Source organism: Furipterus horrens, unplaced genomic scaffold (genome assembly GCF_987537825.1).
Source record: "Furipterus horrens unplaced genomic scaffold, mFurHor1.1.pri manual_scaffold_6, whole genome shotgun sequence".
Classification (NCBI taxonomy): domain Eukaryota; kingdom Metazoa; phylum Chordata; class Mammalia; order Chiroptera; family Furipteridae; genus Furipterus; species Furipterus horrens.
In genome coordinates, this window is record NW_028327176.1 from 99,571,436 (window position 1) to 99,597,898 (window position 26,463).

Sequence of the window (26,463 nt, forward strand, 5' to 3'; positions counted from 1 at the left end):
TAAAATGGAAAAAAGCTTACACAGTGCTACTGAACTACACACTTAAATAAGATGGTTACACGGATCTTTATTTCAGCTTGTTTTAAAATACATATATTTGTGTGGAAATATAGAAATTAATAAAATAAAATATAACATTAACAGTGAAAAAAAAGAACAGGGGATAGAGATCTCTAGAAATTAACTTAAAAAAGAACTGAAGTTGTTCACACCAGGCTGGTTGAGAACAAGAATTATGTGGTTCTCAGAAAAGAGGCTTGTTTGTCTGAAGCTGCAAGTAAGACTCATGAATCTGTGATAGGAAAGGCAAAGTGGCCATGCTCACAGCTACTGGAGAAAAACACAATTGGGGTTTTGAAAACATGATAGCCAGAAATTCCCTAGATCTAACAATACTGAGAGCCGCAGTAAATACTGACTCCAATTTGCAGGGAAGCGTATGGGGCTGAAAAGTTGATCCAGACATGGTTTGATCATTATTGAGCCATAAGTGTATGCCACTGGATAGGTTACAGAGTTCACAAAGTGAGTCCATCTAAATACTCATGTGAAGCAGCTGTTATTCCTGCTTTATAGACTAGGAAACTGTGGTTTGCAAGAGGTCAAATGTAACAGAACTAGTAAACGCATGAACGAGAGTTAGGGTGTAGAGGTTTGGGACTAAATCCAGTGTTCCCTCCACCTCAAACTGCCTTTCCTTTCATCCCCTAAATGACAAAAAAAAAAAAAAAATGCAGAAAGACCTATAGCTGTGACTTATTTACCTCACAGATTCTGCTTTAATGGGCACCTACTAATGCAGTATTTAATCCACAATCATGTGGGTGTAGCAATCAGAGCATATGAGGCTAGTGGAAGGTCTTACAGCTTCATAGTCTCAAGCAGCCTTCTCATGTTACAGAGAAACCCATTAAGTGAGACTTAGCTGTCAACCATGGACTCAATTTAGAGCTTTTTCTCTAAGCCATGTCCTCCTTTCTTTATCTGGGCTTTCAGAGCAAGACAGTGTTGCAAAGAAAACCATTGTCTTGGAGTTCTTTTTCTTAAGTGAAAACTGCTTCCATTTCTTCTGATGGGGGAATAAATTGAAAAATAAATCACATTGCTTATTTATGCCAGCGCAAGAAACTATAAAACAAGCACCTGTGGTTTTGTAACTATTGTCCTCAACAAAGCATTGGAAACAACTTCAGGATGCTTATTTTATGAATCAGTTTGTCACATTTCTTGGAACCGAGGACTAAAATCAATATTTCCATATTGAGTGTGGTTCTTATTTGTTCTTGTTGAAAGAAGGATGGTAAAGCATGGGAAGTGCTTACATAATTCCAAATAAAAAAATCAATCAATGTTTACTATTATTATTAGCATTAAGATTTTTTTTATCATTTTTATCTTTAACTCATAGCATCACTGTATCAAGATACATAAACCTTCAGAATGCTCTAATAGTGCAATCTAACTATTGTGTTTGTGCTTTCCTTTGCCGCTCTGTAAGAATGAAATGTAATTATTTCTCGTAACTTCCTGGAAAAAATTTTAAGTTTAAGCCATTTCTGTCCTTAAAATTTTGCTAGGTTGTGGGTTTCATGAGACATCAAGGTCAACTCTTAAAGAAGAAGGAGAATTGAATTTCGGGGACAAGCACCGAGCAAAGAGAGGTTCCCCATAACTAGAAAGGTTTTCCACTAGGCTGGCAAAGAACAAGATGGCTGAGCCTCGGACACCTGAGTCTGGTGGAGACCTGAGGCCGAGGGAACCTGGGCAGAAGGGAACACAGGCTCCAGGGTTCCTTGCCATGATAAGCAAAGCATAAACCACAGTACAACAGCTAAAGTAGAATTCTGATTGCAATGTTATGACTTTATTTGTTATTTAAATTTTTTGTTGTATTTTTCCATTACCACTCAGTTCCCTTGTACCTCACTCCCTCCCAGCAATCACCACACTCTTGTCCGTGTCCATGAGTTCTTTTTCCTTTTTGCTCAATCCCTCCACCCCCAACCTCCCCACCCACCTTAGCTGTCAACCTGCTATCTGTGAGTCTGTCTCTATTTTGCTTACTAGTTCAGTTTGTTCATTAGATTCCACGTATGAGTGAAATCATATATTCTTTGTCTTCCTCTAACTGGTTTATAAATGTCATTGTACACTGGATAGCAAAAAACCATTTTAGTAGAATCCAGTCACACTCTTAATCTGGTATGAAGCATACTATACGTATGTATTCCTGTTAATAAAATCAAATGAAAGAAGACTAAAGGTATAAAAAAGAACAGGAACCAGAGAATTTCATTTCTGAGATTGTGTAAGTTGCCTAGTTTCTGCCGTGGTAGTGTCTGTCTCTTGCTCAAACTGTGAACAGTGCAGGCTGTGGGAAAGGACTCTTCTCTTCTTTGACACTCAGGGACCCAGCCTGATGAAAGCTCTGCCTTCTTGTGGATGCTAAGTTCCCCTGCCACAATATCAGGGGAAGAGGGAAATAAAGACAATTTATTTCCAAATACCTGCATTTCAACTTGGAGTTGACACTTAACTATTTCTACTTACAGCCCATTGGCCAAACTAGTCACGTGATCCTGGGTAACTGTCCAGGCACTGAGAAATTTCAGGAAAAACCTACTATTCATGGGGCAGTAGATGTCCCTGCTACACAGAGATAGTCTGGTCCAGTGTTTTTCAAAATGTGCTTCTTTGACCACTGGGCTCTTCACTGTTAGTTCTGCAAACAATGAAGTATAGTCAACTAAATGTTGGGTTGAATTTGTCATCTTTTATCTGCTTTTTTATTGGATAATCTATAAATTAAGGTGTTGTAGAAAGAAAAGTTGTGCTGCCAAAAAAAATTGGAAATTAATCATTTGCTTCATTTTTTGTCTTCAAAGCATCGTTCAGTTGAATGGTCTCAGCCAGAGTGTTGTTTGCACTAGTGACTGCGCATCTTTCAGGAGCACATAACCTGACTCTCCAGCTTGGCCTTCAGCTTCTTAAGCAGTAATGTCAGGATGTTAGACTAATATTTATACTGCATATTATGATTCTACACATGCATATCTTCTGCAGCAACAATGAAATTGAAGGAGAGTTTTCATCATGAAGCAAACACCACAAATTTTCCTTTAGTTTCCTTTTTTATAATTCTTCCCAAAATTCCAAGTCCCTGGAAGACAAAGACTAAACTAAGACTATTCCCTATTCAGCAAGTTCCTGTCTCTGCCAGAAGAGAAAAATCCATATATCCTTCTTAAACTATGGCCTAGTGGGTCTCTAATGACGTGGGCTATTTTTGTGAAAAAAAACAACAAGGTAGGAAATTGCTCCCCAAAAACCCAATTTCTAATAATAGACAATGCATGCTGTATCATCAGAACTTAGAACATTTGTTCAACATTTACATTTATATGCCCTTACCAAAAATACGCATTTTTATTGGGTTTTTTTCTTGAAATAGTCATTGAAACCTTGCTAGGTTTCATTCCTGACCCGTCTACCGCACAGCTCCCACAAAGGGGAAGGGCTGGTGGGCTCCTGGAGAAAAAAGCTGATGAGGAAGGAAACTGGTTCAAAACAGGAGTCCTTGTCCTCTTTATTTGTAACGTAGGCTGCACAACAAATTCATTACTTCTTTTCCAAAGAGTTAAGAGAGAGCCAATGTAGATTATGATGACAAGGTCGAAGCTGCTGTCTCTTGTGGGTAACATGCTCTCTTTAGGAAGCATGTGGTGCTGTTCAGTGATAGAAGGACATATTTTGGAGTCAGACTCCCAAGATTCAAGTCCTACTTCTGCTGCTTATGAGCTGTGTGACCTCAAGTACTCAAGCAGTCTCTCTGAGCTCCCCTTCTCTGATTTGTAAAGTGGGGATTACAATAGAAAGAAACCTAATGGACTGGATTATAGTTAGAATGAAACAAGTGGGTGGGTGAAATGGGTTTAGCCAAGTTCTAGGCACATAGTAATTGCTCAAGTGATAAAAGCTCATATCGTTGATTTCTAGAAAGTAGTAGACATTTTGTTAAGAAAACCGTTTATACATACAGTTGTACTCTTAAAATTTTTATTTAATTTTATAGAGAAGGGAGGGGGGAGAGAGAGAGAGAAAAAGAGAGACATCAATTTGTTGTTCCACTTATTTATGCATTTGTTGGTTGATTGTTGTATGTGCCCTGACTGGGAATCAAACCTGCAACTTTGGTGTATTAGGACAATGCTTTAAGCATCTGAGCTACCTGGTCAGGGTCGTAAAGTTGTACTTTTGTCAGTAATAATTATAGCCATTTATTAAAATACAAAAAAAGACTACAAAACGAACAACAAAACTCTAACAAGTTTTTAAAAATTATCCAAGCCCAACATTTAATGAAGAAAGATAGAAATATTTACCCTAAAAACATTTTCAAACAGAAGATACTGTTCCCAGGAAAGCCAGGTGTATTGGTCCATTCCCACCTGCTGACTCCTGGGCTTCTTAACCCAGAAGTGTGGGGCCCCTGAGCAGAGGGCTCGCCTGAACCTCATTAGCTAGGTATTTTGCTCCAATGGGGGACCCTCGCCAGACTCTCCTGAAAATGTAAGACAGCTGTGCAGGATTGCTTCCACCTATGGTCTGAACGTTTGCACCCCTCACCTCACAACTTAGGTTGAAATCCTAATCCCCAAAGTTGATGATATTAGGAGGCCGGGCCTTTGGGAGGTGATTAGGTCATGAGGATGGAGGTAACCTAAGGAGTATCAGGAGGAGAGAGAAGGCAGTGGAGGCAGAAAAAAGTTGATAAGAAATAGTTGAGGAGCTAGACTCCCTGTGAAGCTGAAAAGTAAGTGTTGAGAGGATAAATGAGTGAGAGAACTGGGGGGGGGGTAGAAGGCTCTGGACAGAGGATAGACTGGCTTGATTTAAAGCTTCAGAGGACAAGCAGTTAGGGGTGGAGGGACAAGTCTGGGTGGGGATGTGCAGGGTGGCTGCACGTAGTTTTGATCATATTTAAACACACTGGGAGATCACCCAGAACATCCTTGTGGAGGTAGCTATTGTGGCACATATGATTTTAAAAAAGCAACTTAACTCTCCTTTTCCTTGTTCCAAGGGAATAAATGGACATGGATTATATCTTCCTTTTTATTTGGTAGCCTGGAACAAAAGAGTTCATGTATTTACTGACGGAATTGCCGAACTAAATGGGATGCATTCTTTTTACAGTGCATCAACTTGTCAGCTAACATTCATCCTGACCAAGCAATAATGAGATAAACACTAGCCCTGAGCAGTTGCAAATTCAGCTGAAGTGTATCATATGCAAATACAGTGTTTCACTGTGAGCCCTCCCCGACAACACACCTGCCACTGTTAGTGGAATTTGCCAGTTTATAATCTGCAACTCTCAGAACTGCTGTGGACTTCCACACTTTCTTCAGCCCCTTCCGTCTCCAGACCCCTGCCCCTGCTAAGCTGCGTGACAAGCTGCTAGCTAAGCTTCAAAACCACTGTATTAGTCTGGAAGAGTTAACATACTCCAAAGTACTTAACTTTCTCCTAGGGAGTCATCTGCTCATTGGTAGGAAATAGATGACTAAGCAATCATTACCAACCCCACGAGATAATTCTAGTGCAGGGAGCAAATAATCCAGAGGACAACATGCACTCACTACAAAGCTTACTTATTGTGAAATAAAGGAGGCAGGCTGCATTTTATTGAATATTAGAGGACAAATCATGACATCATTGATCACTCTCTTAGTACTGCGATATATTTCCCCTGAACATGACAGAATTTCTTTTCTGGATTTCACAGCATATATTTCAGGCATAAGTCAAGGAATAGAGTCAAACGTTATTTGCCCTGACACATCACTGTATTTCCATACATTAGCAAGAATATTATCTTAAATTGTAATTACAAACACCTTGCATTAAAAGAGTGCTTCACCTTAATTAAAATACAAATCAATACATCATTTACATACATTTATGAAATATGCCTTACAGAGAAGGTGCTGTCCCAATATGGCTGAGTGTAGAAATGAGTGTAAGACCTGCTTCCTGTCTTCATAGGGCTTAGAAAGCTATCATTTTATTTGTACTTTTAGCATTAGACATGTTTACAATAAAGAATGATATCAATAAAACTTAATAATTTCAACTGCTAATTAAGGATCAGATTAAGAAAAAAGACATTTTCCAGAAATCATTACTTAATATTTTTTGATGCTAGTGTTTCTGAAAACAGAAATGTAAGTACATTGTCTTCACACAATTAATGTACTAAGATTTTCATTCAAATGGCATTATTTCTATTTAAAGTTCTAATACAGTTTTGCATGAACCAAATTCCAACTTCTTAACAAATACCTCTTCCTCTTGATCACTTAAACATTTTCTATAAGCCATGTATTCAGGTCTTTCTATCAGTGGCAGTGATGTCAGATTCTTGGTCTACTCTTGAGATTCCACACACAGGCACCATTTGGACATCTTCCAGAACTAAATACTAAAGCAAAGTTCAGCAGCACGTTTTAGTGGGGCTCAGGCTTGCTGCTGCCAGGCTAGTGGATGAGGGGCAGTCATTGCTCCAGATGGACTGGCCCTCCTTAGCCCAGAGGTCCTTTTCTCTGTTTATATTCAACCCGGCATTGTCCTGCCGGCTGCTGGACACCCACCAGATGGAGAGAACTCTAAAAGCAGAAATGCAGAAGAAATGTGGAAATTAACAAACAAAGCCAGCAGTTTTAGACCTAAGGTTTACTCAGTTATAGAATAAGTATCCCTAAAAGATAGAGTTTAGATTTAGAAGATTGGAAGTGTTGGCTTGATAAGTTTCATCAAGTCGAGTCTCCCACTCAAGGGACAGAAAAGAAGGCAATCCCTTATTTTAACAGCGATGCCATCACAGTTTCACCTAACAAACACCCTCCCTTCAATTTGTCCAGCTAGAGAGGATACCACAAATAAGGCTCCTTCTACCTTTCTGGCCCCAAACTGTGACAGCTCATTTGTAAGCTCTGGGTAAGACCTCTATGCCACATGTTACGGATGGCTAAAAAGCAGCAATGTATTGGTGGTATGAATGAATGATTATTACAATATACCAGAGATGATAACTTCCAAAAGAAGACTTTGTGGGTTCCAAATGTTCTGGTTTCTTTCTCCCTAGTTATGAATAAGGAATGAATATACAGAGATGAGAGCAGGTCAGCTTATTCCAAATAATACAGAGGTTGTTGAGATTTAGGAGCTTGAAAAGGAAAAGTAACCTGGTATGGCAACCTTGAGGGTTGCGGGGGAGATGAGAAGTGAGGAAAGAGGAGGTCGACCCAATTTAAGTAATCAGCCTACAATCAAGTTTGAGTGCAACAGGGCACAGAATGGGCTTCTCAGCAAGGAGACTCTCAGGGGAATTGAGAGAATGAGTGCAGGGTTTCTGTGGACTCTGAAATTACAGACACAATTCTGTGTGCATGAAGAGGAGTGTGTTTTTCTAGAAGAGGAATCCAGAGGTTTTATAAGATTTCCTAAGTACTCATAGCCCCCTAAAAGGTAACACAGAATAAAACCAGTCAACCAAACAAAACACCACTGTATTAGCTAAAGTGTCGTTGCTTTAGCAAAAGAATTGAAGTTGGTCTTCTTATGAAGTCTCAAAATGAAATGGCTGCAGCTGCCAGCACTGGGGCCCTGCAGCCCAGTCATGGATCCCGGAGAGCTTTGTAGTGTTTCCTATTGTTTGGTTCTTAATGGGAGAGAACTGAAATTCCATTAATTTCCTAAGATCTTCTGAGGTAAAATAAAATGCTGGGCTGTTGCAAAATTAAATTGGGGATTTTAGCATTTGCATTTTTGCCACTGTGACAAGTGTATTCCTTTGGGGGAGCTGATTTTCAAATCCAATGATCTCTCTGCACTTGATAAAAGAATGTTCTGAACATGCCCTGGCAACCCATCCCCTCCAATGAACTACAAGAACTTGGTAATCTGAAGATCATTTCCTGCAGGTTTTGATTACCTCATTTTACAACTTAGTATTTCAATAAAACAAGTACAATAATTAAATAATTTTAATTGATCTTTCTCTTTCTAGACTAAGAATTATGAAATAATATGCCCTTTGAGATCAGGAAAATTCACTTAGACCTATACTTTTGGCAAACTAAGATAGCATTTCTTTAAAAAAATGTTCTTAGTAGTATCAAAACAGAAATGGCATGTATGTAAAACAGTATAATAAACACAAGTTTCAGAATTCTTAGCTAGGAAGAAAGTGCTGGGAAAAATCTTGCTTAAGGATCTGGTCAAAATTCCTGATCTCCAGTGATAAGTGTCACATGGTTTTGACAAATGTCATTCTTCTTGCCTGAAGAGGCATTTCTGTGTCTTGCTGGTGGGAAAATAGTTGAGTGCTGAGTCAGTCCTGGGCAAAATTGTGGCACCTAACTTGGGGCACCAGGGACTAGGATTTGATGTCTGTAAAGCCTGGCCCTAATTTTCATTTTGCCAACAGAACTGTACTCAGCTGAGAACCTTCATGAAGGATATTTTGATTCCCCTTTCACTGTAGGATTTTGAGAGCTCTTCATGACTGATAGTTACTTGTTCTCAAAATAGAAGTGCAAGAGAAATCAAGGGAAAGTGCTGAAATGTGCGCCTTTGTGAGTAATATGATATTGTCTGGGTCACTTCTGCACTTAATAATTTCTGTGGAAGTGTCACTCAGGAGTTTCATTGTTCCCTCCATACTTTAGCTTTATTATATCAAGTATAAACCAAAGCACAGAATGCTGTGTGCATAGTGCTGCGACTGCAATGCTTCACTTCTGAGCTTCACCCTCAGTTTCAATAGCACCTTTTCTCCAGAGTTTTCAAAATGACTTCCAAACATGTGGAATTAAATGCCTTTCCCCTTATTTCCCTGGACAGTGGTCCTCAAACTGTGGTATCTAGACCAGCAGCAGCAGCAGTACTAGAACTTGTTAGTGATTGAAATTCTTTATCCTCTCCCCACTTACTGGATCAGAAAATCTAGGGGTGGGCCCCATATTCTGTGGTCTAAGGGGACCCACAGAGGATTCTAATGCTCCCACCAGTTTGAGAGCTCTTGGTCTAGGAGAACAGAACTACAGGGAAAAAAATGGAGGAGTTAAATGATTGGAATATTCAATGGTCAGAGGCTGGAAAAGATCATGGCCTTTTCATTTTTGTTCACCATTGCTCAATTCAGTTTTGGCCCAATGGCTATGACTTGCCTCCAAAACTGACGATTCACTTTTGGACCCATAGACATACCTTTCTAGGGACACAAGTACAATATCAAGGTCATGTTTATTTAACCCAGGAAAAAGGGGTTAAAATTGGTAAATTCATAGCAGTTCTAACACTGAGTGGTGGGGACACTGCTATTAGGTCCTGGTCTCATGATGCTGGAGCACATAGATTAGACCAGAGTTAAGGAAAGGTCTTCTCAGTCTGGTTCAATATAAGGCGCCCGTTAAAATCAGGTTAAGTGAAAATCTCTAGTAATTAAAACCAAGAGATGAGAGTTTATATCAAATCTGAAAGTCATACTCTTCAATATTCTGAAAACACTTACCTGTTTTGGCAATGGATCTAGAAGACTACAGTCAAAATAATAAAATAATAAAATAATACATATTTCAATCTCTAACAGAGCAAGCCACCTGAAAGAAAAAATACAAAATTGTTACTTGGTTATGAAAGGTAAATAACTATTCTCTACCAATAGAGAATACCTAGAAAATACACACACTTCAAAGCAAATATAAACTTTGCAATATAAACTTTAATATTAAAAGAATAGAGGATGATTTTACTTTTTTCTTATACAGGCATCCCTCATTTTATAGTGTTCTACTTTATTGAATTTCATGTGCTTTTTTACAAATTGAAGGCAAAAACCCTTCTCCTGCAAAAAGACTATGACTTCCTTTAATGTGGTGGTCTGGAACTGAACCCACAATATCTCTGCGTTGTGTCTGTATAAAACTGTCTGCTCAGCAGGGTACTTGGAATGATTAAATTGCTTAAAAATGTGTGTAACATGCCCAGCCATACAAAGCACTTAATACATGAAAGCCCAGTCTCTCTTTTAAGTCTATATCTGTGCTTCCAATGTGGCAACCATTAACAACATGTAGCTATTTAAATTTAAATAAATTAAAATTATTTTCAGTTTCTCAGCTGGACTAATCATATTTCAAGTGCTCAATAGTCATATGTGCCTACTGGCTACTATACTGGACAGTACATATTTCATGTTTCCATGACCACACTAAATTCTATTGGACAGTCTTGTATGATCTAGAACCTTCTTGCCCACTGGAAATTACCACCTAAGTGTTCTATCGGCACTTCAAATTCCGCATAAACTACGTACAAATGCTACTGTATGAGTTTACTGCCTACTTTGTAAGACACATACAAATAGAAACTAAAAAACTGAGAAAAATGTAAATGGAATTCTGCTATATTTTCTTTCACTCCAGTGGGTTGTCTTGAGCTCTCCACAGGGTATGCAAGCCCTTCTAGAGGGCATAGCCCCTAATGAATACAATTAGCCCAAGAGGTCAGAAAACTGGAAGTCATCACAGACTCGGTCCTCTCCATCACCCTCCATATCCAGTTAGGCAATGAGGCAATTTTTTGTACCTTCTAAATAATTCCCCACTCCCTCTCCTTATCCCTTTGTCTCCAGTCCCTCCACTTCTTCCTCACTGTGGTTCCTATCATTTACTCATTTATTTCCTGCATTACTGAATAGTTTAGCTTTCAGGTTGGTCTTACCGCTTTCAGTTTCACTTGCCTCCACTCTATCACTGGAGTGAACTTCCTAAGACATAAACCTATCACTGTCTCATTCTGCGCACGCGCACACGCGCACACACATGGGGGCGGAGGGAGAAACTACCTATTTTCCTCCAAATGCTACAGGAGAACATGATCAGTCCATAAAGATCTGCCCTCTAGTTATTTACCAAATAGCTTCTCTCTGAATCCCATGCTCTTGCCACACTGCACACCTGATGGTCCCCAAATAGTGATGCTCTCTGTTGCAAGCCTTTTCCTTTCTGGGGCTCAGTCTCCATGGAATCAGCCACTTGCCTCTGGGCTGAGGTGCCCTTCCTCTCCACTTCCGTGGCTCTCTGCACATCTCAGCCACAGCACCTATTGCACTGAATTGCTAATATTAGCGATTTCTTTGTATTGTTGGGCCCTATAGCACAGTGCAGAGCACACCACCAGTGACTAATAACATTAACTGAACAAATGAACAGATGAGGGGAGGTGATGCCTTTTATAAAGCAGATTTAATTTCCTGCCCTTTTCAACTTTCTCTCTGCTTCTGTGGCACTTTCTGCATCCCTCAACTAATGTCCTCACCCTACAATCCTACTAAATCCTACCATATTACAGTTAATCATTTGTATGTCTATTTCCTCTTCTAGACTACAGGCTTCATAGAAAGCAGAAACTATGTCTTATTTATCTTTAAATCCTCAGTGTCTGGGGATCGAATGAGTAAGTGAATATAAATGATCTGATATTCATATCAGGTAATTAGATTTGTTTCCCACTGGTATTACTGAAACATCTTGGCTATACTTTATTTCAAATGAAATCAGGTATTGGGTGTTGTTATAACGCACTTGGATGCCACATAAATTCTTCATGAATATTTATGATGCAAATTTAACCCCACTTACTTGTAAATGCTCAAGATAACTTATTCCAACAGAATATCAATGTCTGTGAAACAGAACACACCCAATCTTTACTGAATCAAATCAAATCAAGCAGCAATTCCAAGAAAAAGCAATTTTGCTATTTTGTGTATAGGTTCAGAATTTCTCACAACTAAATTTTTGTCAAACTTCTTACAAATTAGAAGGTGCAGTTGTGGCCATGATTGAGTAACAGGAGTCAAAATTATCCTACACTCAAAAACTGGGCAGGATGTGCAGTGTAGAATGAAAAAGTCCCCAAAGAGAGGAAGAAACGAGGTGAGCTCTCCGATTGCCCCAGCTTACTGCCTATGGCCGTGCAAGAAGGATGAAGCCTCCCACAGACCCAAGAGTCTCACTAAAGTAAGTAGGCAGAGATCACAGTCCAGGCAAGTTAAAGAAACCAGAATTTTCAGGAATGAATATCAGAGAGGATGAAGTCTCACAGGGCAAGCAATAGTGCTCCAGAAACGTACAAGGGGGCTCTTGGAGCATTTGCCTGAGTCCTGATCTCTGCAAGTGTCAAAAGAAACTACTGAAGCTGGAGAAAAAAGATGAAAGTCAAAGAGCAATAAGCTGAGTAATGCCAAGGGCATACAAGACACGGAAGTCTGCATTCCCACAAGCTAGAATGGAAAGATCTTACAATACATGGACCACTAGGTAGAGTCCTTAAAAGATATCATCTTAATAGTGGGATTATTTTTTCTTAAATTAAATGCCACCCTGGATTTATCTTAAAACCTAAGAACAATAAAGCCTAAAACTAAAGGAATACAATAAAATCTAGTATCCATGACACTTAAAGTTTATGTCTTACACCTATTCAAAAATTACTAAGCCTGGAAGAAACAGAAAAATAAGACACGCAGCAAGAGAAAAAAAATCATTCAAAAGAAATCAATCCAAAAATGACAGATGTTTGAAACACCAATTAAGTTTACTCCACATATTCAAAAAGGTAGAAGCAAAGTGAAGAAAGAAATGAAATATATATATAGAAAAACATCTAAATTGAACTCCTAACAATGGCAAATATATTATCTTCAATGAAAGGTATACTGGATTCACTTAACAGGAGATAAGATGCTGCAAAAGAAAAGATCATGAAACTTAACAATGGAAGATATCCAAAATTAAATAATAGGTAAAAAGACTAAAAAATAAGTAAATAAATAAACGGAGTATCAGTGACCTATAAAATAATATCAAGCAGTCTACCATACACATAATTTGGAGATGCAGATAGATGGCAGAAAAAAATATTTGAAGGAGTAATAGCTGAGACATTTCCAAATTTGTGACAACTATAATTTACAGATCCAAGACACTCAATGAACCCCAAGCAGAATAAACATAGAGAAAACCATGCCAAGGCAAATCACAATCAGATTCCTAAAAAGAAAGAGAAAGAAAGAAAGGAAGGAAGGAAGGAAGGAAGGAAGGAAGGAAGGAAGGAAGGAAGGAAGGAAGAAAGAAAGAAAGAAAGAAAAGAAGGAAGGAAGGAAGGAAGGAAGGAAGAAATATTAAGAGCAGCAGAGAAAAAAGACACAATAAATAAATAAAAACAAAATTAAAAATGATCACAGACTTCTCATCAGAAACCTTGAATGCCAGAAGACAATGGACCAACATCTTTAAAGTGTTGAAAGAAAAAAGTAAACTGTCAAGGTATGAAGAAAAAGTACTAATATTGTTTTTTATAATAATGCATTAACTACTATGAGAGAGGCCAGTCTGGATAATTTGGGGGTAAATAGTTAATTTCCTTTTTATGGATTTAAATACCATCTCAAAAAAATAATTGTTTTGGGGAGCTATGTGAAAGAGAGAGAGAGAAAGAGAAAGAGATGCAAATGACACCCAACCATCAGAGGAGAAGAGGAAGAATAAACCTATAGACATGTCCTTGGGAACTGGACATGGTATGCCATCATGGGCTGTTTTGAAAAGCTCAAGTCCTAAGAACACCCGCAGACTGTACCAATAAAAGCCCACAGTGTTACTCTCTACTCAGGCTTTGAGAAAAACACTCATGGAGGATGGACGATGAATATTGGAGCGAAATGAACTCCTCAGGGGAGGGGTGAAGCTAAAGTGAGGGCATCTGCTCTGGGGCTGTTTTGTGAAGAAGAAAAATATATCCCTGTATATAGGAGCAAATGTTAAGGAATAGTGACTTTCTGTGAAGTGGTCAGCTTAAATACTTTGGAAAAGAAATATTTTATGTGCAATTTTAATATTTCCCTGTCTACATTGTAATTTTTGTTACCTTAAAAATTTAGTCACATCTGACGTACTTATGCTGTCTTGTGAGATAGTTCAGTACAGAACAAAGAGATGATAAAATGAGCTTCATTTCCCCATGTTGGAGAATGTAAAAGAATAAATATTGAGGATATAATAAAATAAGATCTCCACTCACTTATTTAATGGATATTTGTCTTTATGTGCTGTATGTTGTTCTAAGTACTAAAGTTATAGCAGTAAACAAAACAACATTCAGTCTCTTATGAAGAGTGACTTCCAGTAGAGAGGTAGGAAGCAGGTAGTGAATAAATAAACAAGAAATACATATATCAGGCAAGAGAATAAGTACTACGATAATAAATAAGACAAGATAAGGGGGAAGGGAGTGACTGAGGTGTGGGCTAAAATGTTTTAGGTAAAGAAGGTCTCTGATGAGGTGACATTTTCAGCAGACTCTGGGACAAAGTAAGAGAGTGCGGCATATGAATATCTGGGTACAGCACTCCACGCAGAGGGATTAAAAGGAGCAAAAATGCAGAGGCAGGAGAATGAGGCACAAGGAGAAGGCAAGTGCTGTGAGACGTGAGAGCAAAGGGGCAATGTCCGAGAAGTGTCCCAAACATATAGAGAGCCTTGTGGGACATGTTAAAGCCTTCATTTTATTCTGTGAGAGGAGAAGCCGTTGCATAGCTTTGAGTAAATTTGACTTAAATTGCAAAAGAAGCCTCTGGCAATGGTTACTACATTTAGAATAAAATACAAGAAGATGTACACGGGAGCCAGAAGACTGATTACAAAGCCATTAAGATTTTCCAGGCAAAAGAAAGTAGTGACATGGACCAGGGTTGTAGGAAGGGTCATGAGCCACGGTCAGGGTCTGAACATAGTCTGTAGGACGGATTTGTAGTACAGATGTGAAGACGCAGAGTCAACGGTGACTCCAAGTTTTTGACCTGAGGAAATGCAAGGACACAGCTGCTATTTACCTCTGCGGTGGGGAGGACTGAAGGACGAACAGGTTCATGAGCTGTCATATGAAGCTCAGGCTTGGACCTGGTAGGTAGAGCTTACTATAGACCAGTGCCCTGAAGACACCCAGAGCAGATGTTGAGTGCAAGCTGAGTAAATAAGCCTGGTGTTCAGAAGGGATTCAGGCAGGACTGGGAATATAAGAGCTACAAATACATAGTCATCATTATTTAGACAATTATTTAAAGCCATGGGACAGGATAATAGCACGTGGGGAGCACGTTAATGAGAAAACATAAGAAATCTGAGGAGAGGACCCTGAGATTCTTCAAAATTTGGAGGTCAGGAAGGTGAGGAAGATGAGCAAAGGAGACTGAGAAGAAATAGCCAGAGGGAAAAAATAACAAAAACAGAGTGATGTCTCCAAAGCCCCTGAAGAAAGTGTTTCATGGAGGGCACGAGCCCCCTATCAAATGAAAGGGGTCAGGAGTACCAACACATAAAACTAGATATTACAGTTCTCATTTACATAAAATGACAAATTCCTAGTACTTAGCTCCCTTCCAAGAAGTAAATTAGATGAGATCACTCTTTCAGAAAACATCAATGTTCTGTATAATAAGCAGTGACTCCCCAATAGTCCATGCTTACCTAGCAGCCCTAGAAGAATACTGGCTAAATTTACACTGATGAATTATAAAACAGTTTTACAGGTTCCACTTCATTCAAACAAATCATGTTTTCTGATAACTCTGCTTTCATCCCTTCTCTCACATTAGCTTGCTGTGGACCGGCGCACTGCCCCGAGCTCAGCCCTTGGGGCAAAGGCAGTTGCACAGCAGAGACACTAAGCAATCTGGAGAGGCAGGGGGCCCTGTGGAGTGAAGAAGGCACTCTAGGCAGAGGGACAACCTGCCCCAAGGTGCAGACTTATAAGGGCCCCTGGAACAGCTATGGGCCTGCAAGTCTTTGACTCCCCTCAGGGAAGGTGCTGAGATGGAGCTGGACAGAGCAGGGCAGGTTCATGGAGGGGCTGGAAGGTGCCGCGGCACAGTGTCGAGACTTTGCGCCTGAAAATTCTTACTGACCTAGTGAATCAATTGTACTTAATGAAAAAATAACACCTACGTGTGAAAATGAACTTTCTTTAAGCATTATTACACATAGGAAGCTCTCGATAAGCACCTCCTCTACCATGTAAATGAGTAATGTAAACAGGACCAACGTTCACAAGCTATTTATCAATACAAATTTAAATGTTTTAGATGTACTTGTATATTTTGATTAGAAAAGTACTAGTGTTTATCAACTCATTAAAATAGTTTTCCACTAGAATCTGTAAGAAAGCATTTCTTTAATTATAGGTCCTGTGATGTTGTTAAAAATCATAAAACTGCATTTCTTGTAAGGTAAAACTATAATTCAGGCTCTTGAAGAATTAATATTGTTCATTAGTGAGGCTTTAATATTTTTCTTCTTTTAGTCTTGAGATAGTTTAGTTATTAAATTAGTATTAGGTACAAAAATAGTATTAATATATTTAAACATTTTGATATTATAAAGGAAAAATAAGGTGAACTAATAATACAGATAAACAAAATAATATGTGGTAAAATTTTTATTTTCAAGTATTTTAAAATTCTTGCAGACTTGCCTCATTATCTACTAAATAAAGTTGCTTTTCAGTGGCAAAACAAACAAACAAACTTGTGTTTCCAAACCGTTATCATGTTATTGAATTTTGTTCAATGTCTAAAATATGAGACTAACATATATGTACCTGTGCCACTAAAAGTTTTTTATGTCAAAGAAAATGGGCTTCATAACTTCGTATTTCTACACAAGCTCTTCGAAAGCAAGCTGAGCAATGTTCATGTTAGGAATGTTTTCTTTAATACTACTTCTGATGTCAAAACTGTGAAAATAATGAGGCTTATTACTTATAACAGATTTATGTTTTACACTTACAAGAACATTACACATCTACAAATAAAGCTCATTAAAATATAAACATGTTGAAAATTCCTTAAATACTCAGTACTTGCGTATTTTCCCCGTTTGCAGATAAATGTTCAAGGAGCAAACGCAGGCACTGAGAACACAGTCTGACCAGACATGGACCAGCCTCACGCTGCCAGTCACGAACCCGGAGAGACGGAAAGGTAACAACTGAAGATAAAGGTGGAAACAAAGGGCCAGTGGAAACTTGGAGTCTGGAGACAGTACTCCAACTTGGAGTCACCAATGCTGACTTCATGAGGAGCTGAAACTTGAGCTAGACCTTGATGGAAGGACAGGCTCTAAATAAGTAGACCTGTTGAGTGAGGGCATTCCTGACCCAGCAGATAGTGGGAGCAAGGGGAGGAATGGCCACTGAAGTTACGGGACAGAGAGTAGACCCTCTGGGGAGGGCCCTCTCAGAGGGTCTGAAAGGTATGATTGGTGTCAGATTTTGGAGAGCCAGAGTGCTAGGCTCACTAATGGGCTTGGCCTGAAGGCGATGGCACCAGAGTCTTAACTAGGGAATGACAATCAGAGATGATGATTTAAGGAAAGTGACTCTGTATGTGGTAAGATGGAGTAAAAGAGAGACAACAGAGCCAGGGAGAAGGTTTAAGATATCACCTGATGCTAAGGCACAAAACCTGGTTTAGGAGGTAGGAATGGACATGAGAAACCAGAAAGAGGGAGGAGTGAAGGGCGACCCTAAAAGTCCAGGTGTCTAGGAGTACAGTGATCCACCAAGAAGTAACAGAGAACTAAAGGAATGAGGGGACTGGGGGCAATCATGATTTTAGTTTTAGATGTCTTGATGGTGAGACTGAATCCCTCTCTTGAAGTCATTGAGGGCAATGCCAGCACAGGCCGGAAAACGGCCACTGTTGCCAGGAACAAGGGCTCTGAAGTATATTCCCAGTTGCCACCAGCTGCAGCTTATGAAAATAGAATGATCTCGCCCTGGAATTCAGAGAAGGCAGCATGCACACATACTTTCACAGGCACCCTTCCCCGAAGCATGGCTATTCAAGTTAAAGGGGAAGTACTTTTCCCAACAACCTCTTTTCCCAGACAAAAATTTTTAGGAAAATATAATCAATTCAGTAGCAGGAGGCCAAATAATCTAGACCAGTGGTCCTCAGACTTTGCCATGTATCAGAATTACATGGAGGGCTTGTCAAAATGCACATCCCGAAGTTTCTGATTTAGTAGGTCTGGGAAAGGGCCTGAGATTTTGCAGTTTTTACAAGTTTACAGGTAATGTTACTACTGGTGGTCTGGGTGGGGTCATACTTTAAGAACCACTGATCTAGAGGACCCTGAGAAGGAGAAAAGGGAATAATACGTCAAAAGATAATAGATTATCCAACCTTTCAGTTTAAGCACACAAAATTAATATTACAAAGAATATCTCAGCTATACTTGAAACACTATGGCTAGCTAAGGCATCAAACTTTTGACTGAGAACAATGGTGTGGGTATCATCCAGTAGAGTAGGTAGGTGCTCATATTAAATAAGGGAAGAAAAATCAGAATATCATGGGAAGAATGGAGTGAGGGTAAGGTGGAAGAGAAAAAAGAGCGAGAACACATGAAAAAGATGAGAGAATGGAAAAGCAGAAAAGGAGGAGAGAAAGCAGAGGGGAAGGCAAAGAGGAAAGGACTGGAGCACCTCCGCCCTTCTTGGTTTGAGATACTGTTTGCTGTTTCATTGGGAAGGTAAGAACGGACTCCTAGTGGGAGGACATTCTCTGAGGTCACAGTTTCTCAGAGTTGCAGCCAGGAGTAGCTACAGCCACTCCTCCCAGGAGTGAAGCTCCCGTATGCATGAACTATGAGTTAGAAATGTGGATATCTCTTTATAAGAAAAAAAGGGCAAAGGAACAGTATTGACTTGAGATCAGTACTCACAAAAGATGAATGATCTCTTGATATATTTTAAATTTCAGAACTTCCAGGAAAAATATAAGAAGTGGCATTTACTTTTGTTCTGTGGCATACCCAAAGTAAATGAAACTCAAGTCCTCTCAGAAAGCACAAGGTATTCAGAAAGCTATTAGCTGATGTGGTTAGTATATATTATTTCATGGAGTTCAGTAAATCTTGAAAGAAAACCTTTTCTTTAAAGGAGATTCTATTCCTTTGGATGCTTTTGGTTGCAAGTGACAGAAAAAGCCCATCAGACTGGCTTCTCTACATAAGGGAACACATTGCTTTATGCATCTGAAAACCTTGAGCCAGAGCTGGTGTCAGGCAGAGATTCTGCAGCAGCTCAGCCATGTTTCCAGGAAGCCAGGTACCTCTGCTGCCCTGCTCTCCGGTGCCAGCTTCATTCCAACACTGTCTACTTCTGTAGTCTCAAAATAACTACCAACAGTTTCTAGGATGAAATCCTTCCTTATTCACCTTCTACAGGCAATAGTCAGTTATTCTTGACCCAGAAGTTCCAACAGAAATCTTTAGTTAGTGTGCTGCTTAAAACAAAAGCCAATACCTAAACTGATCACTCTGGGAAGGGAAGGAGGGGACAGTGATGGGATAGGAGGATTGGCTTAGGGAACCATGCTCCATGGCAACAGAGCAATTATGGGCCCCTTGTGTTGCAATGTGGTACAGTTTTCATTCCAGTCCTTTTCTCCTAGGAACACAGACACCTATTCAAGAGGTGAAACTGAAGTGCAGCCCCTGAGTTGTGGGAGAGAGGAAAGCCCGTCATAAAAGGGTGCAGGGCTCGGGGCACACACCAGCCGCAAGTCTCCTTTCTTTCTCTTCCTAGAGAAATCCCGCCCAGGTATTCTGTGCACCACAGAGGGGCTAGAGGTCTATTTTGTAAATAAAAGAAGAGTCCTTTCTGAAAACCTGCTCAGAAATGAACACATTAAATCAGAAGCACTTTGGCCGCTCAGACTATCAAAAATCACTCTTAAAGTGCTTCTCTTTTTCTTGACAGACTTAAATCTTAGCCCCGTAATGAAGTGTCAAATAAAATGGCCGAGGAAAGTAATGACCGCAATTTTGCCAATGGTTTGTGTGCTCCTTTGCATGAGTCACAGCTCCTTAGTAAAGCAGAATAAAGGAGCAGCATGGCTAGAAATTAATAAAGGCTTCTGATATTAACTAATCTCCCATGCCCACCCTCATCCTAACCCTTTCACATACCCTCCAGGACAAAGGGCACACACCATGGCGAATACATTAGGTAACAACTATATAAGTAAATACAGTTCCGTATAAGTATATGCAATTCTACTTAACAAATGGAGTTGAGGGGATGCATTTGTTTATGCAACGAGATCCTCAGAATATGGGGTGGGCAAAAGTAGGTTTAGAGTTATAATACAAATAAATAATACAAGAATTAAGAAATAATAATGCAAGAATAAACTCTGTGCTTCGTGTACTCACCACTGTAAACCTACTTTTGCTTACCCTGTACACTGAATTTGCAACATTTCATGAAATCCATCGGGGTCTGAGTTGGCTCACTCCTCAAAAGTGACCGCTATTTCTAAGTATAAAGGAAGAGCTACTTACAGTACTTCTCAAACACAAGATTGTGCAAAGACATTTTATTAAGGCACAATTATTAAAATTACATTATCTTTAAAATAAACATATAGAAACAGCTGTGCTCAGAACCTCACAAACCCCAAACATATAGTTGCCTTGCTTCCATTAACATGCAGGTCCATTACATCCCTCTGAGTATGTTATATTTGGTCTCCCCGCTGAGTTTGATACCACTGCCTGTTGGATAGATGTGCTTTCTTCTCTGCTGTTTATTATTCCCATTTGGCCATAAAGCCCCTTCTAATGCCCCTTGGCAATGAGATTGCACATGACTCCCCGGCATTTCTCACGTGTGATTTCACGCTGTTAAGTAGGGCTTGTTTCCATGTTGCTATGTCTCCTTTCCCCAACTGCATTCTAAGCAGTTCAAGAATGTTATGTGTCTTTGAATCTCCCTGGTGTTTATTGAGCTAGACTATAAGCTCCCTGAAGGAAGGGACTTGCATCCCTTATTTTGTTTTCCAAGATAACTCCTAAAGCTCTACCCTGATGTACAGTATACACTCAATAAATATTTACTGAATGAAATAATAATCATATTAATACTAGGTGCTCAAGAGGTATTTGTTAGGTTGAATAATACCACTGCCTATCTACTATCAGCTGGACCTATGTTTGGATTAATTTTCCAATAGCTGTGTGATTTTCATTAGTAATTCAAGATAAGTTCACAACTCTGCAGACTAATAATGCCCTAGGATATATGTGGGAGTCAAACAGACAAAAAGGTGGAAGTCATAGCTTCTAGTCCCAAGAATCCCATGCTTCATTTCCATTTCTCAAGTAAGGCAGCATTGCTCAATATACCCTCTTTGTGTCCAAGCATGCCTTTGTAAGTGGGTTAATCTTGCCAACAATCAGGGTGATTGTTTTACACTGGAATTTAACCCCTATCAATTAACATAATGACACAGCCACCCAGGCATCCTCTTGCATCAATGGGAACCAAGGACAATCAAGGCCGTTGACTTTGGTGTAGATTCCAGGGGTTGGGTCTAGCAAGCACATCCCTTTCTGCTAAGATCATCAACTCTCACAGACACTCATACAACACTAGAAATCCCCTGTCCTATTTCTCCATTTCAATCCATAGTTTCAGAGGACAATGTCTGCTGTAGTGCGACTCTTCATTTTTGCATGCCAACATTGCCGAAGAAGTCTGGGAGCTCACGCTGCTTTCTCCTGTTTGTCTGTAAAACCACCATTCTTCTCCAGCAATAGAATCACTAGGAAGAATTCCTTTGCTGTGTGTACCCAGGAGCTTCCTGGCTTCAGGAAAGTGCCCAGCAAGGGGTTCTTCCTCCAAATGTATTTTTAGAACTCCCACTATTCGGAGGAGAACAACAGTTTGGCCATTCTGATTTTTAGCTGGCAGTTGATGGCAGCACTCAGTACCTATTTAGTAAACTCAGCAAAATCTTCTGTGTTCACTTGCGAGAGGGGTTCTCATACTCCAAGGGTGACAGTTGCAAGACCACGAGACTCTGTTCATGATGAACTTTGATCATCAGCGACTTTATAGGCAACTTTCTCTGACTCTCTGATTATTTGGTACATGAGAAAATAAATTGGCTCCTGGTACACAAACTAAGAATGGGTATAATTTTCTGGGGATTATACTAAGGGTTTGTGGGATTAAGTTTCTAGTGCAAAAATTTATACATTTTCTGTATAAATAAGATACTAATGACTGAGCTGAAATGTCATGGTTCTCAAAAGCAAGCAAATGTCTATCAGCCTCAAAAGATATTACAGTAAAGTCATAACAGCTCCTCTTACAATTAGTCATCAGTTGACCACTGGCCCATTCCACATGCTTCATTGCCAAGCATTTCAGACGTTAGTTGAAAATATTTCTAGGCCAATTTCAAAGATGATTCTAATAAACTCTTTATTTGCAATTGGAAATATATGTAAAAGGAACCTGAAAAAAAGTAATGTCTATTCTTTTTAGAAGAGCTACTCTACAATATTGATACATAATAAGTGACAAAAACAATAAATGTGTTCTTGGCTTAAGAACTTCTCATCTAAGTAAAAATAATATAAGACGTAGGTTTTGGGGGGATTGCTATTACTGCTGTTTTTGTTTATTACACTCAATTATGATGTTCAACTTTGAAGATTTTTGGTGAACATGACAGCATGCTTTCAGCTGTAAACAATAAAACGTTCAACTCAAACTGCCTTAAAAATAATGAACATTTATTACAGACAATAAATACATATGCTACATTATTATTCTTTATAAAATAAAAGCATTTGTTATCTAACATGGCAGGAAGCAGATGAGCTCCTCAAAGCTGATGGCTCAGTGACAGTGCCATCCCACGGACTGTGTTTTCTGCATCTCTGCTCTGCCCTCTGCACACCCCTCACCGTCGCGGGGCCTGTTCCACTTGAATTTGCTGCTAGGAACAACTGGGGTCGCACGCTTCCTTGCTTGCATCTAATGGGAAAGGACAATAGGGGCCTCTCTCCTAACCATGGAAGAAAAGTCTCTCCTTTCAGTCTGATTGGTCAGTTTAGGTCAACTACTTACACCAAACAGTGTCTCCAGGGAAACACTAGGCAACAATTTGCTTACTCTTAGGCTCCTACAATAACTTCTAAAAAAGGAAGACAGAATTATTCTGGCTGGCTAAGACTAACTGAAACTTTTGGGGGGGAGTTGTATATTACTAAAAGCATATTGATACCATAAAACAAGGAACAAAGGAGGGGTAGAATGCATGCCATGGTGCAAATATGGGCCGACATTACTATTTAAACAAGAAAGACAACTGACTTCTTCTATTAGCAAATACAATTTTTTCGATATAAGATTTTTTTAAAAAATTTATTGATTTGAGAGAGAGAGAAAAAGGGAGAGTGAGTGAGCGAGAACCAATATAAGATTTTTAAAGGATTTGCACACCCACTAAGAGTTTGTTACAAAGAGGTACTGATAATTCTCTATAACAGAGTCAGCACCAATGAAGAAATGGGACTTATTTAATGAAGAGTACAAGTTCTATGAAATCAGGCTCTATCCCTGAGACTTAGCAGAGGGCCTGACATGGGCAAGATGTTCAAAAGAGTTTCTACCCGAAAAAATAAGCATCAATTATCTTTCATCAAATGATGAACACTGGCCCTAGAACAGGGCATCACAGTGAAGAGAAGTCCTGGGTGCTAGATTAATTTAACTGTGAAAGTCATCAAAGAAAGGTTTTCATAGAACCAAACTAACCCAATAAACAAAACCATTTAGTAAGCCGCTGCTATGCTCCAAGCTAAAGACATTCTGTAATCGAAACAAATGCCCATGGGTAAGACTGTAGTTAAAAAAATAATATACCTCTATCTTACTCTGTAAAAAAGGTAAAACTCAAATGCCTTTGAACTCTCCACTTACGAAAGCTGAGCACTGGAAACACAAACCCTGCTTTCATCTGGCAGCTGGAACTGTAACATTGTTTTCTCAGGAGGTCTCCTACCAGGGCCACTTCAGCCATTCTCACAGGGACACCGTGCAAGACGACTGGACAACCAAACGAAGTATGGTCCCCTGCCTTTCCCTGCAGCTTGATCATAAAGAACAGAAAGCCGAAGCTTTCCCCTCTGAGCCACCATCTTTCCACTGCTTTGTGGATAAAACGTGGCCCAGCTGTCTCACTGACCTTCCAGGACATTGGTACTTCCCGCTTCCAAATGCCATGAAGCAGTCCAAGAAAGCATGCTTCTCTAAATTTGCCTCTTTCCAACGTTCCTGTGGGAAGAAAACATTTTTTTTTTCCAAATCAGCCTTATATAAATAAGCTTAACTTTATTTCTCTAGGCTAAAAATGACCTTGTACAGCTAATCCTCACATATAAAGTTGCAGGGTTGTTGGTAATTTTTTCCAACCTGTTATTAGTATCAGCCACAATTACGATTTTGGAACATAACTAATAAATAAAAAGGTTTGAAAAGAATTCTGTTACATGGTAAGTGTAAATGACGATGTAAATCAACCACAGAATTGACCTCAGAGAGGAGGACTATTTACAATAGGGCCTCTGGCTCCATCATAACACTGCCCTTGGTAATAAATTTAGTAATAAGACACTGACAGCCCTGCCATTGGAGAAAGCTTGGGATGCAGAACAAATACATCTGGATGCCATTTTTGACAGTTTTACCTAAAGGCAGAGAATAGACCAAATGGCGTCTTAAGATTCTGTTCAGCCCTGTAACTCCCCAATTCTAGGAAACAGCAGAACACAGTTTTAATTTTCTTCATTTTTATTTTCTGTATTCCTTGGAAACCAATAACAGGAACAATTGCCTGAAGAACATAAAATAAGTCTTCTATCAGAACCAGGCATATTTACTTTAACACGCCCTGCTGGTTTCAGATAAAAATTTATTTTAAAGTTGGTAAAGCTTATTCCAGAAACCTTTCTCTCTGATTTGTTGTACATATTATACCACCTATATTGCACATCTAATCTGTATTTTGTAGCCTTAGTTACTAGAGAAATATGACTGCTTAAGATACAATCCTAATTTATGAATTCATATTTCTGGCATAACAATATTAAAATCAAAGGAAAATGTACATTGAAAGAAATAACTTACGGGTTTGAACAATTCAGGTTCAGGAAAATACTTTGGGTTTCTATGCAGCCAAAATGGAGACAACATCAACAAGTCACCAGAAGGAACAGTATAATTCTATGATAGAAAAATCAGTTCCAAGTCATTTTTTGAAAACTGCTTTTAAGAGTCTGGGTCATTAAAAATAATGCTACAACTATATTGTGGTGAAGGCATATACATTTTATAATCCATGGTGATAAAATCTAACTCTTTCCTGGGTGGAGAGTCTATTTTCAAACATAGGCAATGACTGATTTCTAATTCTGATGATCAGTTACATGTACATATATATTTAGTTACATGGGGGAAAATATTAGATAAACGTGAAAATTTTAGAAACTAGCCTAAGTTCACTCTAATGCAGTTTTTGCTGCTCAATACTGAGGTTTGCAGCAAGTGTTCTTGATGATGGAAACCATGGTACATCTCCAGATCCTGGCACTGAAAAATCTAAATCTGAGACAGGATACTGGTCATGGCACTGAGGACAGGAGCAGCAGGTGTCCTGCCCCTGGGGACACTCATGAGAACGTCAGGGCAGGGTCAGTGGATTCTTCGTTTGTTTGTTTTTTCACTCTAGCAGCAGCTGTTAGGGCAGAATGAACATGAAGACAACTGGTTAGGAAGACGTAGAATGAAGCAAGTGTTGTACATTTATTTGGTTGGCTTTGTGTTTGAGGCCGCAGTAGTCATGGGGCTGAGGATAAGCAGTACGATTCCTCAAACAAGAAAGTCTGCATGATCCTTCTCTATTCATGTTAAAATAGGTTTTCATGATACAGAAATGATATATCAAGACCTAAAAGCCGTTTCATAAAATCACTTTTATATCGCCATGCTCAGGAACCATAGGGCACAGAGCTCTCCCATAGTGTGTGACCACTAGATAGCTACCAACTTTACTATGCAAAGCCGTTTTGTTAGCATTTCCCATCACCAGCCATCAGAAGCCACATCTATTTAATTCTACATAATTTTCAAGTGTTCTCAAGATATTTGAAAAACACTGAGTTTATGTATCTAGAATTAGCACCTTATAATTAAAAACATGTCTTTTTAGGGTAGCAGAGAGTGGGGTATGAGGAGGGGTCATCATTTTTCACCCAGGAGAACCCGCTGGCTCTGTTGGGAGCTGAGTATTGCTTAAGTTTGTTAATTTCAGTGCCAGGACAGCTGGAGAGTCAGATCCAAGCCCGGGAGGAGAGCGAGCTTGCTGGTGCCCTGTTACCCATTTTTAAAGTTGAAAGAGGCCTGTGGGATCCCAGTCTCCTGTGTGTGTTCTCTCTCTGCTGGAACTGAGGCTAGAGAGGCCAGCACTGATTCTGA

The 26,463-nt window shown here is 39.3% G+C and overlaps 1 protein-coding gene across 1 annotated transcript in view; it reads right to left on the reverse strand.

Annotated features, from left to right (window-relative positions):
- Window positions 1-5,183: 5,183 nt before the first annotated feature.
- Window positions 5,184-26,463, reverse strand: part of CYP39A1 (cytochrome P450 family 39 subfamily A member 1) — an 81,290-nt gene continuing 60,010 nt past the window's right edge. Inside the window, exons 9-12 of the mRNA XM_090280456.1 lie at window positions 25,117-25,212; window positions 24,176-24,264; window positions 9,578-9,665; window positions 5,184-6,668 (exon numbers count right to left, since the gene is read on the reverse strand). Coding sequence (XP_090136582.1) covers window positions 6,585-6,668; window positions 9,578-9,665; window positions 24,176-24,264; window positions 25,117-25,212 — 357 coding nt within the window. The 3' untranslated portion in view covers window positions 5,184-6,584. The remainder of the gene's footprint in view (window positions 6,669-9,577; window positions 9,666-24,175; window positions 24,265-25,116; window positions 25,213-26,463) is intronic.